The 15,813-nt window shown below is 40.4% G+C and overlaps 1 protein-coding gene across 2 annotated transcripts in view; it reads left to right on the top strand.

Annotated features, from left to right (window-relative positions):
• The window catches only part of nrg3b (neuregulin 3b), a 190,824-nt gene extending 176,313 nt beyond the window's left edge, over nt 1–14,511 (top strand). For both annotated transcript variants that reach the window (XM_055004759.1, XM_023276982.3), the window contains 3 exons: nt 2,467–2,576; nt 9,830–10,012; nt 13,276–14,511. In XM_055004759.1, coding sequence (XP_054860734.1) covers nt 2,467–2,576; nt 9,830–10,012; nt 13,276–14,023 — 1,041 coding nt within the window. In that variant the 3' untranslated portion in view covers nt 14,024–14,511. The remainder of the gene's footprint in view (nt 1–2,466; nt 2,577–9,829; nt 10,013–13,275) is intronic.
• Nucleotides 14,512–15,813: the final 1,302 nt, after the last annotated feature.

The following is a 15,813-nucleotide window of genomic DNA, read 5'->3' as shown; positions in this document are numbered from 1 at the left end:
GTCACCCCCAGGAATGAGCGTACTGTATGAATACTTCATGGGGATAGAGAATGGGAATGACCCCAGAACAGAGCCTTGTGTATCAAAGTTTGCAGTAATGTAACTTCCAAACATTTTACTGAAAGCTCTGGTGTGCTTTGAGTTGAGTTCACTCACACCAGAGTTAGTTGTAGTGTTCTCTGACTGTCATGTGTTGTGAAAGAAAGAGTGGTTTGCTGGCTGGAACACAGGGGTTTCTCCAAGGAAGCACTGACTCCCCATCACCAAAGTCATTTTAAAAGACTCCTTCAGATTAAAATCTAGACTTTTACCTTGTTAACATGTGGATGTTTCATGAGCTAAGCAGTCAGAGCCACAGCGGAGCTTTTCTACCTTGGAACTCCAGCGTAGCCATGACTCAAAAACACTCTCAGTCTCAACAACACAGAGTTCTGAGGTTTCACATGTAACAAACCTATTGAACCAAATACTGTCATTTTGCAGAATGTGGCTTTCTGTATCATTATTGTTCTTCAGAGTCCATTTTGGATTTTAAACGTGTGGCTGATTCCCTCCAATATTACATGCTCATACAGACATTGTGTAGAATAGTGGAGAAAATCAAGGATTTCCCAGATCCAGACATTTCTAAAGGAAGCAACAGTGTAGCGTCACATCTAAGCTATTATTTCCACAGGAAAATTCTTCAAAATATGTAACTTTGATACAGAGCTGAGTTTTTTGGGGGATAGTTTAATCAATGTCTGGAGAGGAGCTTTATAGATAAGCAGAAGAGCAATAATTTTCATTGATTCATTTTCTGCCTCCCCTTTAAAAGGTTAAAATAAGCAAGGAGTCAGTGAATTGGCTGCTTGATCTTCTTTTGAGATTTTTCAAATGAAAAATGTGCATGAAAGTGTAAAGTATTTGTAAATAGAGCTAGCCGGGGTGCAAGTATGAACAGGAAATGGATTAAGAGTGTTAATCTCATCTTTAACAAGGGTTCAGCTGAAGGGGTGATCTGACAGCTGCTGTAGGTTTCTCCACGGTTGCTAAAAAGACGGGCCTGTGCCGCTCGGATTTTAAATAATGTATTCAACTTTTGCAAACTGTGGGCTCATGTGCATGTTAGCGCATAATTCTAAAAGAACTGATTAACATTTTAATACCAGGTAGAGCCAAAATTGTGTTTGCTAGTTGTCACATCTTGACCCGAAGAGTTGACGCATGTTCAACTTTAGCAGTAAAATACATCTACTGTAGCGGCGGTTTGTGCTGCTGTGTCCTTGTTGAAGAATGGCCAAATATCCCATTATGCACAGTTCAGGACCTGTGATTTGATCATAATCCAAGGAGGATTATAGCTGCTCTGAATGCATAGGTTTGCCTCACTCTTTATTATGGAGGTGATAGTCAACATACTGATGTGTTTTTTTCACCTACTCTCCTGTATTTTCTCTTTGTCTCCCCTTGAAATAAATCCACATTGCGTTGTGTTTATCCAAGGCTTTCATGAGTGGCGTAAAACAAGGCAAAAGCGAGATAGGAGGGAACAAACAAAATGGGTTACGCCAAGCAGGCCTGCCATTGTCAGCCACAAGCTATTTATTCTATCCCCTGACATAGATATCATCCTCCAGCAAAGTTTGCAATGGCAATTGTTTCCGAAAGTGAGGTGTTCTCTACCTGCAGGGTATATAAGAGGGTGGCCAAAATGATACTGTTTCCGTGCACGAGTCGTGAACAGCAGTAACAGCTCCCTCTGGGACTTAGGGGTGTAAGGGAGAAAAAGAGGCTTATCAGGCAAAAGAACCCCTGAACCAGCTCTAAGTCACATGCAATTGCTTTAATGATGTACAATCAGACAGAGAGAAAGGGCAGTGCGGAAAGTACTGCAGCTGGAATAACAGAATTATCTGGCAACTTAATGTTTCACAGGGGTGTTCTTGGGGCATTCATGGTCGCTGTGCCGCAGCTGCGACTGGAGCCCGTTGTAAGATAATGGTGTTAATTTTGATAAGAATAAAGGGAAAGAAGTGTGTGTGGGGGGGGGGGTATTCTTTAGGAAACCATTAATGTAATCTTGTGTGGGATTAATTCTTGAGTGAAGCAGGAGTGCTGTGAGGGGCCAGTGTGGAGTTTAAGTGTCCTCTCCTAATCTACACTTTAAAATGTAGAATGTAATTAAAGACACTCTGCCTAACTGAGGGAGGATACATCAGCGGGAGAACATCCTCAACCTGACTGGGGATTGCTGCTAAGCCACATACAGAATTGTCAGCATTATGTATTATACTCTGAGCTTATTCCCTGTGTTTACTTACATAGCCGCTTATACGTGAACATCCTGTTTTTGATTTTGGTCATTTAAACAAGCGAATCGACTCGCTAAATCTCTTTGCGCAGTGTGAGGATAATAGTAAAGATACTCTATGAAGCCATTATCTATGCTCTGTCACTTACTGTACTTTTCTTCTTTTTTTGCAGAGTTGCACTTCTCATGGATCATCTGTTAAGGGCAGCAATGTGGCACCAGGCTCATCAGCGGTAGCCCCACCTATTCTCAGCAAGGCGCTGTCGAAAGGGAAACGCTTCAGGTGAAAATGTGACATACTCTTATTTCCAGCCCTGTTTCATATCTTTCACTCAGACAGCCTATATTAAGATATAAGAGGCAGCCAAGTGGGAAATTTAATCATCCCACAATATGGTGTAGTATATAGGCCTTCAAACAATAAACAGATCATTTGTGAAATATATATATTTGAAGATTTATGATGATTGTAAAAGAGAGCAACTAATATATTTCTTGGATATGTTGCCAACACCGTAAGGCGCATGTCAGTGTGCAATCCTAGGCTATAATCAGGCACTTTATACGCAGATTAGTGGTGTAGCTAGTTTGATGAAATAAAAATTACAGGCTGTCAGAATAATTGGGAATGTAGTTGTCTTTATTTACACGGCATTCCAGTAAACAGTGCAAAGTGATTTAATGTGCACTCAGGCAGATTCTGAAAGCTGCACGCAAATAGGAAAGAACATAGGGAAGAGGAGACACCCTCCAAGGAAAAGCGAATTTTAATGTACGCTGTCAAACACTGAATCAACCGAATTCCTTTTCTTGCCATCCTTCAAATGACAGAAGATTCAACAAAATTAACAACATTTTGCTACAAGGGATCTCAGACGCGACCGTGCTTTGTGATCACAGCAGTCGGTATCAAATGCTGCCATTTCAAATCCTCAGAAGAACACAGAGATGTGGGTATAGAGCATGCTACAAGGGCCCTATCCGGGATGTTTACAAAAAAGCTTCTTTGCTTTAATGATATGGGTGCAGGCACACTTTGACAGTTAATGACAGTCAGCCACTCAGCATGCAAGAACTCCTTTCAGAAAAGTTTATTTCCCTCTGCACCTAATACAAATGACTAAAAAATGTTTGGTTGCTTGTAAATGTCTACCTTTTGCTTGATCTGATGGAGTTGAGCAGCACTGGAAGCAACTGTGGATAAGCTGTGCTGTGTAATAGCAAGCTATAGGGAACTACTTCTGCATAGAAACACATTTCTTTAAAGCCTCATTGCAATGCTCTGTGCATTAGCCGGGATTGAATGGCGCTATGTGTTTGTTGAGATAATGGTGAATTCACAGGTTGTGCGTATACAAACGGGGAGTTTTTAGATGTCTGATTGACTGTGGTGACAGTGAAAATCCCACTGTGGCAGCAGTTGTCGTCTCTTAATGGACCAGTGCTGCGTCACAGAGGCACGTTTTTCCAAAAGGTTGTCATATGTGACTGCAGGCACGCTTGCCAACTCCTCCTGGCTCTTTGCTCTCCACCGTGTCATGCAGGTGCCTCGTGAGGGGCAGCTGACAGTCAATCATCTGTTCTGCTTGTTCTCAGAGTAGGAGGAGGCAGGGGACAACTAGACTGTGATGGATGATGGAGAGATGCTCTCAGCTATTGACCTGAAAACTGGACCACACTGAGCTATCAGGAGAAACGCCCCATAAAAACATGTCAGTGTGGCCCATCAATAATGCTACAAATGGCTACCGGTGTATCATCATCTTTATTTCTGGGCAGGAACATGTGCAGATTGATTCACCTGTTTGAGCACAGATTATATCTGTTGAATTGGGATTTTGCTAACACAGATATTATATACATGATAATAATAATAAAGCAACCACACTTGTGGCCTTTTCTGTTACCAACTAAAGTAATGGTCCACAGCCACATTAGTGTTTTGTGAAGCTGAACAAACGGCCTTAAAAAGCTGCTTACAGAGATGGCACTAAAATGCTAATGATTAGCAATTATGTACCATGTTCACTAGTTAGTGTTAACATGCTTACATTTATTAATTAGCATAACCACATCTATGGTTCAAGAGATTTTATTTGCAACATTCTCGTACATCTGTGCGTGTGAAGTAAGTAGAACTGCTACGATTAGTCAATTTATTTGTGATGCTAATGCTGAAAATGCATCAACATTTTGTTTTTATTTTATTATTAAACACAATTTATTCTAACTTTTTTTTCAGTATCACTGTGGAATTGTTTTGTCAGTCGTTTGACTCCAGTAATGACTGCAATCAGTGATATAGTTTCACACAATGATGGCTGCAACAAAGTCCAACTTGGTTCAGTGTAAAAGTTCCCAAAGACCCAAGATTTTTTTTTTTTTTAAAATGACAATACTTCAAATTATCCCTAAACATAGAAAGTAATTTGTGCACTGTGTACTGTTTGGATAGCAGACCATCAGCAACACTAACGGAATGCAGGCACACCTAAAAAGAGAAAACACACATCTGTTTGTTTGTTTTTTAATACAGCTGATTTCCCTATAAAGCTGTTCTCATTGATATAACCTTCTGTTTCTGTTGTCAGACAACCACGTGTGAAATAGTCACTGAAACGTGGCCCATTCAGAATTAATGTTAACCAGGAGTCACGTCCAACCTGCTGCTCTGCACCACTAAAAGCCGGATTTTATTATGTATTGTCTGGCAAACTCACTATACACGGTTAAAAACAATGACTGTGTTGTAAATTTGGCTGCATTTTCATAGATTTTCAAGGTACTGTCAATGTCAGAGAATCATAAATTAAAAAATGGAGAAAAGGAATTGCTTTAGCTGCTCCTCCATGTCCATGTTTCATGTGGTTTGATAAACAGACAAAGCTTTTTCACTTTGTTTAAGGGCTTAATAGAAACTTGAGAAACTTGGATTGATTTTGTAGTTGTACTACTGACTTTAAAAGTAAGAGATCTTTTTTTTTATTATTTCTTTTATGATGTTGGAGTTGCTACTTGAACCCTTTAATTTGTAAACCTTTGTCTACATTTCATACTGTGCACCATTCTACAGTGGTCTGCAGCTTGTCAGTGTAAAGTTAACTTAAAGAAAATGGTTATCTTGTTTTGCATTTCTGCAAGAGATATTGAGAAAATAATCAATAGAAAAATAGCTATTAGTGGCAGCCCTACATTTAAGGTTCGTGGGATTAGGAGTTTTGTAGGAAGTTGGTGATAATCAGCAAATGTTAGAGTATCACAAATGTTATTATAATTGTTCTTGAGGTAGACATGAATGTCTGCACCAAATGTCTATCCAGGCCCCTGTTGTCCAGGCGGTTCATTAAAAACCACAAATGTCATCCTACTTGTGGCACTAGAGGAGAAGTCAGAGGATCACATCATTAGGATTCATCCTCTGGGGACCTCCGGTGACAATCCATCCAGTAGACATAATTCAGTCTGGCCCAAAAGTTGGGGACTAACCGAATGTCCAGCATCCCTAGATTTATGCCTGACTGAAAAGGAGTGTGTTTATGGATCTACATTCTAAGTAGTCTTGCTTGTGCACAGTGGTTGTTGTACATGCCAGTGCAGGAAAATGAAGAGATCAATCATTTTCAGCTAATCATTTCCATTTGACACATTCTGAATAAACGAACCAGCGCAGCTCATTCTGCTCTGCCTCTTCTAGGGCATATTTCTGAGTTGCTTTGCCAGCAAAATCTGAATGAAATAACATCATTGCTCTGACAGAAGTCAATCATCGTTTTCATTAGCGCTATCGTGGAATTTAATCAGTCACCAGCATACCTGTGTCATGGATTATGAGGTAACTGTAGTAAATAGGCTGATACCCTCATATTGAGTCAGTGAGCTTGCTGAGTAGGAAACAGAGTCAGTATCCATAGTGAAGCTAAGTGAGCTGTGTGGGTGTATCCTTCTGGTTCTGTGAAGCACAGTGTTTACTCTGAACATGTGACATACTGTTTTTAACTCAGCTCAGGTCCTTTGTCACATGCCATCCCCCTCAGGCTCTTTTCTGTCCCTCTCTAATATGTCCAGTGAAGGTATAAACAGAGAGAGGAGCTGGTTAAAGTATATACTGCATTACCCTTCCAGCCAGGCTTTACCCATTTAACATCAGGACGCTGTGTAGGTTTGGTGAATTGTAGAGATAAGCAGCTGCCTTTCCATTTTACACATTTAACGTTCAATAATTACAACAGCCTGGTAATTTTTTCCACAAAAACGCATCTATTTTTTTCCCCCAGCTCTCAGTTAATCCTAATTAAAAATCTGCTTGCTAATAGCCAGCAAAACTGACATAATTCAGCTTTATTCATATCAACTTTTTACAACATCAGTTGATGCAACAGCTAATGCCAGCAAAGATTAGAGCCAACATTAGCGATGCATATTGTTCCACAGCCACAGACATCAGAAAATTATTATAGCTGAACATTTTATTGTTCAGTGTTCCCGCCAGCTGTCGATAAATAACCAGATATCTACTGGACTATTTAGTTTACTGCATAGTTTGATTTTTTTCTGTTTTTAAAGATGAGCCCGGTTCAGTTTGAGGACTCGCCAGACAATCTTAAAGTTTGGACCTTTTGATTAATATTGAGGCAACACTTCATACACACACCTTGCTGTTTCCCCAGTGCCAAATTATTCAAAAGCCAAAGTCATGCTGTTTGCCACTGATTTGTGTTACCAATACCAATTCCGACAATCACAGAAGATTCAGTCTCAGGAATAGACTCAGATGAACTGAACATGATTTCTGCCTGTATCTTATGGTCCGACATGTGCAGTTGGAGCCTTTTGTTCTTCCATGTATTCACTCATCAGCTTGTAATATAGCGCAGTATAACTTTGATTCACATTTGATGTTTTCGCTTTATTGCTATGGACATGCAGGGATCTGCTTTGAAGTAGACCACCTACTGCCCACAGAACAATCTGAGAACAGTGTGCAGACACAGGAAGTAGAGTTTCTAAAGACAGCTGCTTCAATCATTATTAGCAGCAGGATGTCATACTGCTCCCTTTTATGTTCCAGCATATAGTTGAGCAAATGCATTTCTAGGTTCACATGCAGAAGCACCTTGGCAGTAGTATATTGATGTGTTCTTTTACATGCAGTAGGTTCTGTAAGGACTATTTAGCCACACTACTGGTATGGCTCTTTGTGTGGAAATGTCACTTAAATTGTCAGTCAAACACTTTGGTTCAATCAACCTTTATTTAAACTAAAACAAAGTAAGCGTACAGTAAGTAAAATTGGATTTCTAAAGTTCAGTTGGCACCTGCAACATCATCCAATCATTTTTAGAGTGTTTGATGTGTCATGGATGACATTTTCTACAGACGTTGATAGTCCCCAGAAGATGAATACCACTACATTAGGTAATCCTGGGTTTTTGTCTCAAGCCTCAATGAAGTTAACATTTGCGGCTAAAATGGTAAAACAGGTACTAGACCAAACGTCATGGAATTTTCTGCAGATATACAAGGTCTCCAGATGATTGATTAGAGTGGCTGGTGATCTTCTCAAGTATACTCATATACATACTTAGTGAAATACGTCAAGCTCAGCAAGATTAAATGGCACAATCTATTTTTTCAAACATTACCTGCCAATCATTAGCATCTTAGCACTGTCAGTATAAACCTGAAGTCTTAATAACATTATTATTCACTAAAAAGATAATATAATAACATTTTACCTGAAATCCTACTGTGAGATTCAAGTAGATTAATATGTGTGCCGCCTAAAGAAAAGGAGCAAAAATGTACTTTTCTACACAAGACTCACGGTATTTCTCTGTATTGTGATATTATTGCAGCTCTAATATAAAAATACATGAAAAATAATGTAGAAAAACAGTCCTGAAGATCATAATACACCTACACCAGAGTAGCATGGGGCGCAGCTAGGACACACGCAGTGGCAACCTCTCTCCCAGTCCCTTTTGTGCATCAGAATATATGCTAATGAGGCAAAATCTCTGTCAAATTAAGCATCAGTAAAGGTCATTTCTGTTTGCCAAAAACCAAAACTCAGAAAGACAATGATCATATACCACTGCATTTACATGCAAGGAAAACAGAGCATCACTTTATCAGTGCTGCCCAGAACAGACCTTTTTCACAGCACATCCTGTGTCTAGTAGTGGGAAGGAAAGGACAGGAGGAATTTATAGCATAAAAAACAGCTGCGTCACACTCAGGTGGGCTCCTTCCTGGTGTTGTGGATGCTGACTCACTGAAATGGCTCACTGGGACAGTTGATGGAACTGAGACATCGCTAACGAAGTTGTTTACCTGCCATGACAAGTAGATCCAATTGTACCATATGTGCACAAGTAGTCTCTCCAGGTTGGGTTTTTTCCCGGTCCACATGATAATGCTAAAACACAGTTCACACAATATGACACCTGGAAAAACCTTTCTCCAGTTCTGGTAGTCAAAAAAACAGTGATGCATTGAGGAAGAGGAGACTGATAGTGACGTGAAGATAATCTTTGATATGATTTCTGTGTAGACATGTCAAAAGTCCTGTTGGCAAAGTTTGCACCAGTACTATTTTAGCTACGTCTGCTATTGCACAAAATTGCCTCATGTATACAAAGCAGACAATGGTGCACACTCTTGATGTCAAACGGATTAGGTAAGGAGATAACCCTCTCTGACATCACAGGCTAAAAGCTCAGTTTTCCTTGTCTGTGTGTCAATAAACAGAGTTTCTCAATATCTCCTCCCTGCAGTGAGTTTTCAAAAAAGGTCAGTTTTTCAGCATTCAAAAACTGCAGTCGACTAACAGCCAAAACACAGTGAAAAAACTATGCTTGAAAAGTACCTGCGCACATGTGGACAAAGCAGAAAAGGCTCCTCCAGCTTCTGTGCACTTTATGTGTGCCTTTTGTGTGTTTTAGTAAATCTAGCCCCCTCCTTGCACAGAACCAAAATACACAAAGGCATATTTATCTCAAATGAAAAGGTGGCAGTACACAAAACAAATGCTAGAAAATTAAACACGGTGAAGTTTTCACCAAATTAGAACACAATATTAAATTCTCAACTCCATTACCATTTTGCTCTAAGCACAAAAAATACAACCTCCAAGAGCCACTAGCATAGCTGCAGATTTAGTCCTGTTATTCCACAATTCCTCCTCCCCGATCTTTGATTTAACCAAGAAAAATTATGTTAATTTTATTGCTCACTGCCACATTACTATTCTTTTCACATGTATTTGATACCCCAGTTTTGTGCTTAGACTTCAGAATTAAAATAATTAATGCACAGAGTCAATTGAATGTGGAATATGATTTTTTTTTTTTTCAAACCTCAAACAGAAAGGTCAATGCATTCCAATCGCTTTTACACCAATAAACACAGAAGATGAGATACATTTGATACAATAAATGAATTAGTGAGTCTGGTGTGAATGGATAAAGCTTTTGTAAAATTATGTGTTCAGTTGGTGGTTTTCAGACGCCTTTTTTGTTTGAACTCTGGTTGCAGGAGTAGCTCTCTCTCGCTCAGTCCTGCTCAGCAACGGAGGGAGACTAATTACTTCAGGACCCCACCCATTTCCAGAGGGAAGCACAAAATATCGACCAATCTCATTGACGGATCCCGAGTGGTCGGCCACGTATACAAACACTTGCAGGAGGACGAGTCAACAGACATGGAGTCCATAAGAAGGTGAAACTATTTCTGTTGTTTTGTTAGTTTTGTCGTGTTTGTTCAATCCTGAAAGAGGAAATTCTCTCCGCCTCGCTCCACACGGAGGTCAAATAGCCGGTTCAGTGATGCAGACCCTCGGACTAACTGAGGTTGAGTTGGAGTGGCAGAGGGATAATTTTGGGAGAAATGAATTCATGAATGAAATACTCTCAGTTCAAATCTGTGAACTGGCCTATGAAATCTTATCCAGGGAAATAAATGAGATCTGCAGTGCCCTCCTTCAGCTGGGACTGTCACAATTAATTTGGAGAAAAACACTTGATCCAAACTGCTCTACAGTGTCACGCAGCTGAGGAAGATATGAGCCTGTGTGTAATCCTCCCTTGCACTTGTCACCGGGCTGCTGCTGTGAATGAAAATTTGTTTTATCTGCATGTTTTAACAGGGTTAAAAAAAAAAATCCAATCACTGTGCCAAAGCTAATTATAAAATGATGCACAGGTTTCACATGAATCTCAAGCTGTCCAGAATGGTTTGATTTTGGCTCAGGAATTATGTGGAAACTCTGTGGTTCACATATCAACGGAATTATTTTCTTTAATTTGCAAACTGAGTGTGGAGTCATCTCGGGTGATTGCAACCTTCCAGAACAAGACTGCAAGTTACAAAAGATTAATTCCAGGTAATGAGACGTCTTGAATTCTACTCATGTTCATCCCGGTGTCAAGTGAGGACAGCGAGTCGCCCTATTTTGACGGCCATCGTAAGTGAAGCGCAGCTACTGGCACTGTTACAGAAGGCATTAAAGACAAGAAGGACTTTTGGCAGAGCCACCTCTCACCAGTTGGCTGTCTGGGGTTTTAAAACACATTTTAAAAGCACCGTCTGATCATCCTCCCTGGCAAGTGTTCAAAAAAATACCCTGAAGTGAAATCCTCTGTGACACATTTGTTATCAAAGAGGAAATGTTTGTCCAGTGTCTTAAAGGAAGGAGATGATCAATTATGCAGACACAAAGTTGTGCATTATTTCACATCAGTTAAAACTTTTCTTTTGCCTTGAACATTTCCAGATCGTGAAAGAAATCGGAATGATTGTTGTGTGAAAATACTTATCGTATACTGGTCACTAAGTTCCTAAATAGATGAATACATAATGTCGAGCAGCTCCACAGGCATCTCCTCTTTCATAAAGTAACACTGAAAACATTAAATTATTTTGGGTTTTATTTACAGACAAGAGCATCTTTAAGGCTGAATACAGCAGTCCTATTTAGCATATGACTCAGAAACAGCCTAATTTGCTGTCAGAGTGTGCAACTTGAGCGATGGCACTGTTAACAGATATGTCTGTCATTAAAGCAGTAGTGTCCCTTGTGCATTCTACACACTTAAAAGCGCCTAGCAATGTTCCTATTAGCATGCCAACCCGATTGAGGGTTACAGTGGCTTGTAAGATACACTGCAAGCTGCCAAACTCTTTATGTGACCTATTTCCATAATTTACATTTTTAAACAAAGCTCCGTGGAGCTCAGCAGTTCTTTCAAATGCTTGTGCAGAGAGAGATCCTCCAGGAGCAGCTTCCCTCTTAATACATACTCACAAGTGTGCACAAGTGCACACACACTCATGCGGAGTAACAAACAAACTAATAAAGAAACTAATGAGAATTCTTTTTAAAAATCACAAAGGCAAAATCTGTAAGCTATAGGCAATTAAATCGAACACGGCTTTCTCAAGTGTTCAGGGTAAGAGTTGGGATAAGAAGGCTTCTCATCTTCTTGGGGAATGAATGAGGGTGCATTTGCACAGTTCAACAATTTAGATCTCATTAGCCATTGATAATTCCCTTACGCATCCATCACTCAAATGTGGCTTTTTCGCTGGCCTTCAGGAGGCTGAAATGACCTATTTCTCGACTTACAAGCCACACAACACCGAGCTACTGAGCTCGCAGCCCCTCCTTCTCCTCCTCCAGCCCCCACGTCTCCCGTGTTGCCATGGATACACCCTCTCATCTCTGGAAATGAGAAATGGCAGGTGGAAAAGGAGAGTGAGAGAGGGGAAAGTGAGGAGAGAAGGAAGACAGAGCAGAGATGATGAGAGTGCACAGAAGTAAAGATGGGGGCACTGAGTGTGCCGTGGTGCAAAGTGTTAAAGAAAAAAAAAAAGATGCAACAATAGCAAACAAATGCGAGAATACTCATCCGTGTTTTCCATTTTGTGACAACAAATCCCTGCAGAGTATTGTCAGTTTCATTATCCAGTGTCAAAGCATATATTTACCCATCACAGATAGGGACAGAATTGGAGGTAAATTTGCTATGGGAGTTATTTTTAGATATGTTTTGATCTGTCGGATTTACCTCCAGCTCTCATTCTCCCTTCTAATACCAAGAGGGGAGTGGAAAAGTAATTCAATTATTTAAACTTGGTTATGCTACAAACAGTCTCTGAAGGCTGACAATAACATTGGCTGTCTCCTAAGGCTGCAGGGGCGAGTCTAAATGTGAACTGAGTCTGCAGTAACAATATTAACTCGTGCACACTTAATGGATAGATAAACTTACCTGCTTGACTCCAGATAAGTTTTTCTTGTTCTGCAGTATTCTTTTTCATCCTGAACATGCTGCCTTTTGAGCTTATCTGCACCAGTTTGTGACATTTCACTTCTACGGCGTGTTTGCATGATGCATCATCAAGCAAATGTCCTTGCTGAGTCTCTCACACCCACGTATGCACTCAGATTTACCCTAAATGTTACATCACAGGCCTGTCAGACAAAGTGTGTTCCATGAGAAAGTGTCGTGAGTCTCATTTCGTAAGCTAAAATTAGAACGCATGTGAAATAGTGCAAAAAGGAAAAATATATAATGTTTCCACATGTCCACACAGGCAAGGGTCAAGAATACAGCTGCAGTGTTTCTAAAGCCTTAAATCTCTGATAAGACAGTCATGAGAGAAGGGATTTCTTAGTTAAACATTCATGCAGCAACAATACAGACTGCTAATGCCAAGGATTATAAATAATTACACAAAGATTATGAAAGAACAATACTTAAATAATGATCATTTTCTTGGTGCAAGATGTTTTTCTTTTGTGGAACTGAAATGAAATGGTAAAAACGCAAGACAAAGGCTTTATCTCTGTGCTCTATATTCTTCATCTTTCTCCTTCATTCCTCCTAGGATATGAATTTTCTAGGATGAAAAGGTCACAGTATAAATGACTTGGTCTCTTATTCTCACCCTGCCATCTCTATTGTTTCTTCTGCCTAAAGGTGTGATTCTGCCACTGGAAGAGTCGGCGCCCTCCTCAGCAGGACCTCACTCTCTCACTTCACAGCCAGGAAAGGATGGACTGAGGTCCCTTGCACCCGCTTAGATAAGGGAACAACCTTCCTTCCGCCGTCCTTGCGCACCCGATCCGTGCCCATCATCCCGTCACTCCAAGCATGCGACCTTGAGGCGGGGCATTCGGACATGAGTGACCGGAACCAAACAGGGCTTCTTAAGTGGCACCCGGTGCTGGCTGGAAAGATGGGGCTGCCCATTAGCAATTCTTCCTCTCCTCCGTCTGAGACTGTCGTATTGGCTACCAGTGTTATGCCCGGCAGTGTTAGCCCTTCCGCCACCACCACCACTGCTGCTGCTCTGGGGTCGGAGAAGAACCTCAGCTCCACGCAAGCACCCTGCTCCATTGAAATCACAGTGGAACTTGGGCAGGAATTAAAACAAAAAAGCCATTCCAGCTCCATGAAAATGTCTCACGGCAAGATCCACCGCGGTGGCACAAACACTCTAGAGGCTGGGGTTGCACCAGAAGGGAAAAGCATCCAGTATCCAGCCAGAGTTGTGCACACAGGCAGCGGATCCAGAGGTTTGAAGACAGCCGGCCAAAGAGAAGCCCAGGGACAGTGCCAAGGTCAGACATCTCTCGTGTACGGAGGCGCAAACAGCTTCGTGGCCACCAAAGGACCCAGTTGCAGAGGAACTGGGAACGCTTACGCCAAGCCCTCCACAAGCTGATTGGATTAACTCTGTAAAGCTTCAAAGACATTGTCTCTCAGTAACTGCATACCTTCGCTGGTGGCTCAGGATGGTTAGCAGGTGGGACCATCTGTGTGGCCACATGGACCAATAACAGATGGCCATCAATTTTTGAGGGAACATGAACAGATTGAACTGCAGAGGAAAAAATGAAAACATTGACACTAAAGACATGAAATAAGAAAGAAAAAGAGACAAACAAACACACATTGTGAATAAATGTGACTCAATAAGGAAAACAAAACCGTGACTTGAGTGGGAGCTTGACTTAAACAGTGTATTGAAAAAAATGCCACTATTTAAAAGGAGCTTCTACTTAGAAACCAAAATAGTGTGTCATCTCTATGTTGTTTCTCTATTGTAAAGAAATGAAATTATTTATGTCATATAATATATGTCATATAGACGTATATATATTTGACATACAATTGTGACAAAATAAAGACTAAGATAACAGTGTTAACTAAGGGCTTTGTTCATCTCAATCCATTCTTTGTCTTTAATGTACCAAAATAAAGCTATATAAATACCACTAACATCACTTTTAACACAAAATATGCAAAACAGGACAAGTATTATCTTTGTTAGCCCTGTATCTACATGGACACCTGTAGCTTACATTTCATTTTCAGTGTGGATTTATTCTAACACCTCAACTCTAAACACACCCACACAGTATAGTATAATATATTCATGTTACAGATATTTACCACATTTTTCAGTATCTGTGTTTCACATGTGCATGTGCGTACCAGTTTCCTACCATCGTCTCACAATAGACAGTTGTAAGAAGACAGAGGATAATGGTCAAAAGGTTTGCTGGTGGCACTAGTGTGTACGTGAAGGGGAAAGAAAAGGTGCCTCAAGTTCTGTGAATGATCAAAGGGCTTCAGAAATTATCCATATTCTGGGCGAGTGCAGCGTTCTATTCTTTGTTCATTACTTTCCTGTGATAAACGTTATACTGTATCCATAGGCTGCAAACAGAAAAGAAGACCTGCTTCACTGTGTTGAATTCTAACAATGGCCATGAGGTTTGTGGATGGAAATGAAGCGCAGCGGCACACAAGCCGAGTACAATTCTTTATTTATGCCTCATTTACGTCAAATTCGGTATATCTCAGTTTCCTCCCCTTCAGGTTCGCAATGACTGCCGGCAAGGTAGGTAGTACAGGACTTACAAATGGGTATTACTGAGATTTCTTCATCACTTCTCGGCAGAGTAAAACTATCTTGAGTCTATAAGAAGGGTTTTGTGAAGATGAAAATGAACTTCATTGATCCCCGAAGGGAAATAGAGCCTAGGCAGCTGCAAAGGAAAGATAAAATTACCATAAATAGAAAATATTTTGCATTCTAAATACATACGGTCACCAGTGGCGAGAAAGAATTTGGCGCAATTTTCCTCTGAATTTTCAGATGTTGACAAATTTGCATATTTCTGCATTTACTCAACACTGATCACAACAGGCAGGTGTGCAAATAATGCTGAATTAAAGGGGCATCACTAATGCAAACATTTCAATACAGAGCACAAGTGATTCAAAGAGTATGGAAGTCATATGTATATGTAAATGCTATACCCTTGGTAGTCGTATGAATCAGATGCACATGTATGCATTGTTATTCGTGATTTTGAGACATGTTAGCGGTATGTACAAAGATCTGTGCAGGATGTTAGTGTGGAGGAAAGAGGCAAAGGCATCGCCATTTATAGGAACAGCTACTTTGTGTGCATCCTCATCATTAAGCTGGAGATAAAATGCAGA

Source organism: Amphiprion ocellaris, chromosome 18, assembly GCF_022539595.1.
Source record: "Amphiprion ocellaris isolate individual 3 ecotype Okinawa chromosome 18, ASM2253959v1, whole genome shotgun sequence".
Classification (NCBI taxonomy): domain Eukaryota; kingdom Metazoa; phylum Chordata; class Actinopteri; family Pomacentridae; genus Amphiprion; species Amphiprion ocellaris.
This window is presented reverse-complemented; position numbering and strand designations above follow the sequence as displayed.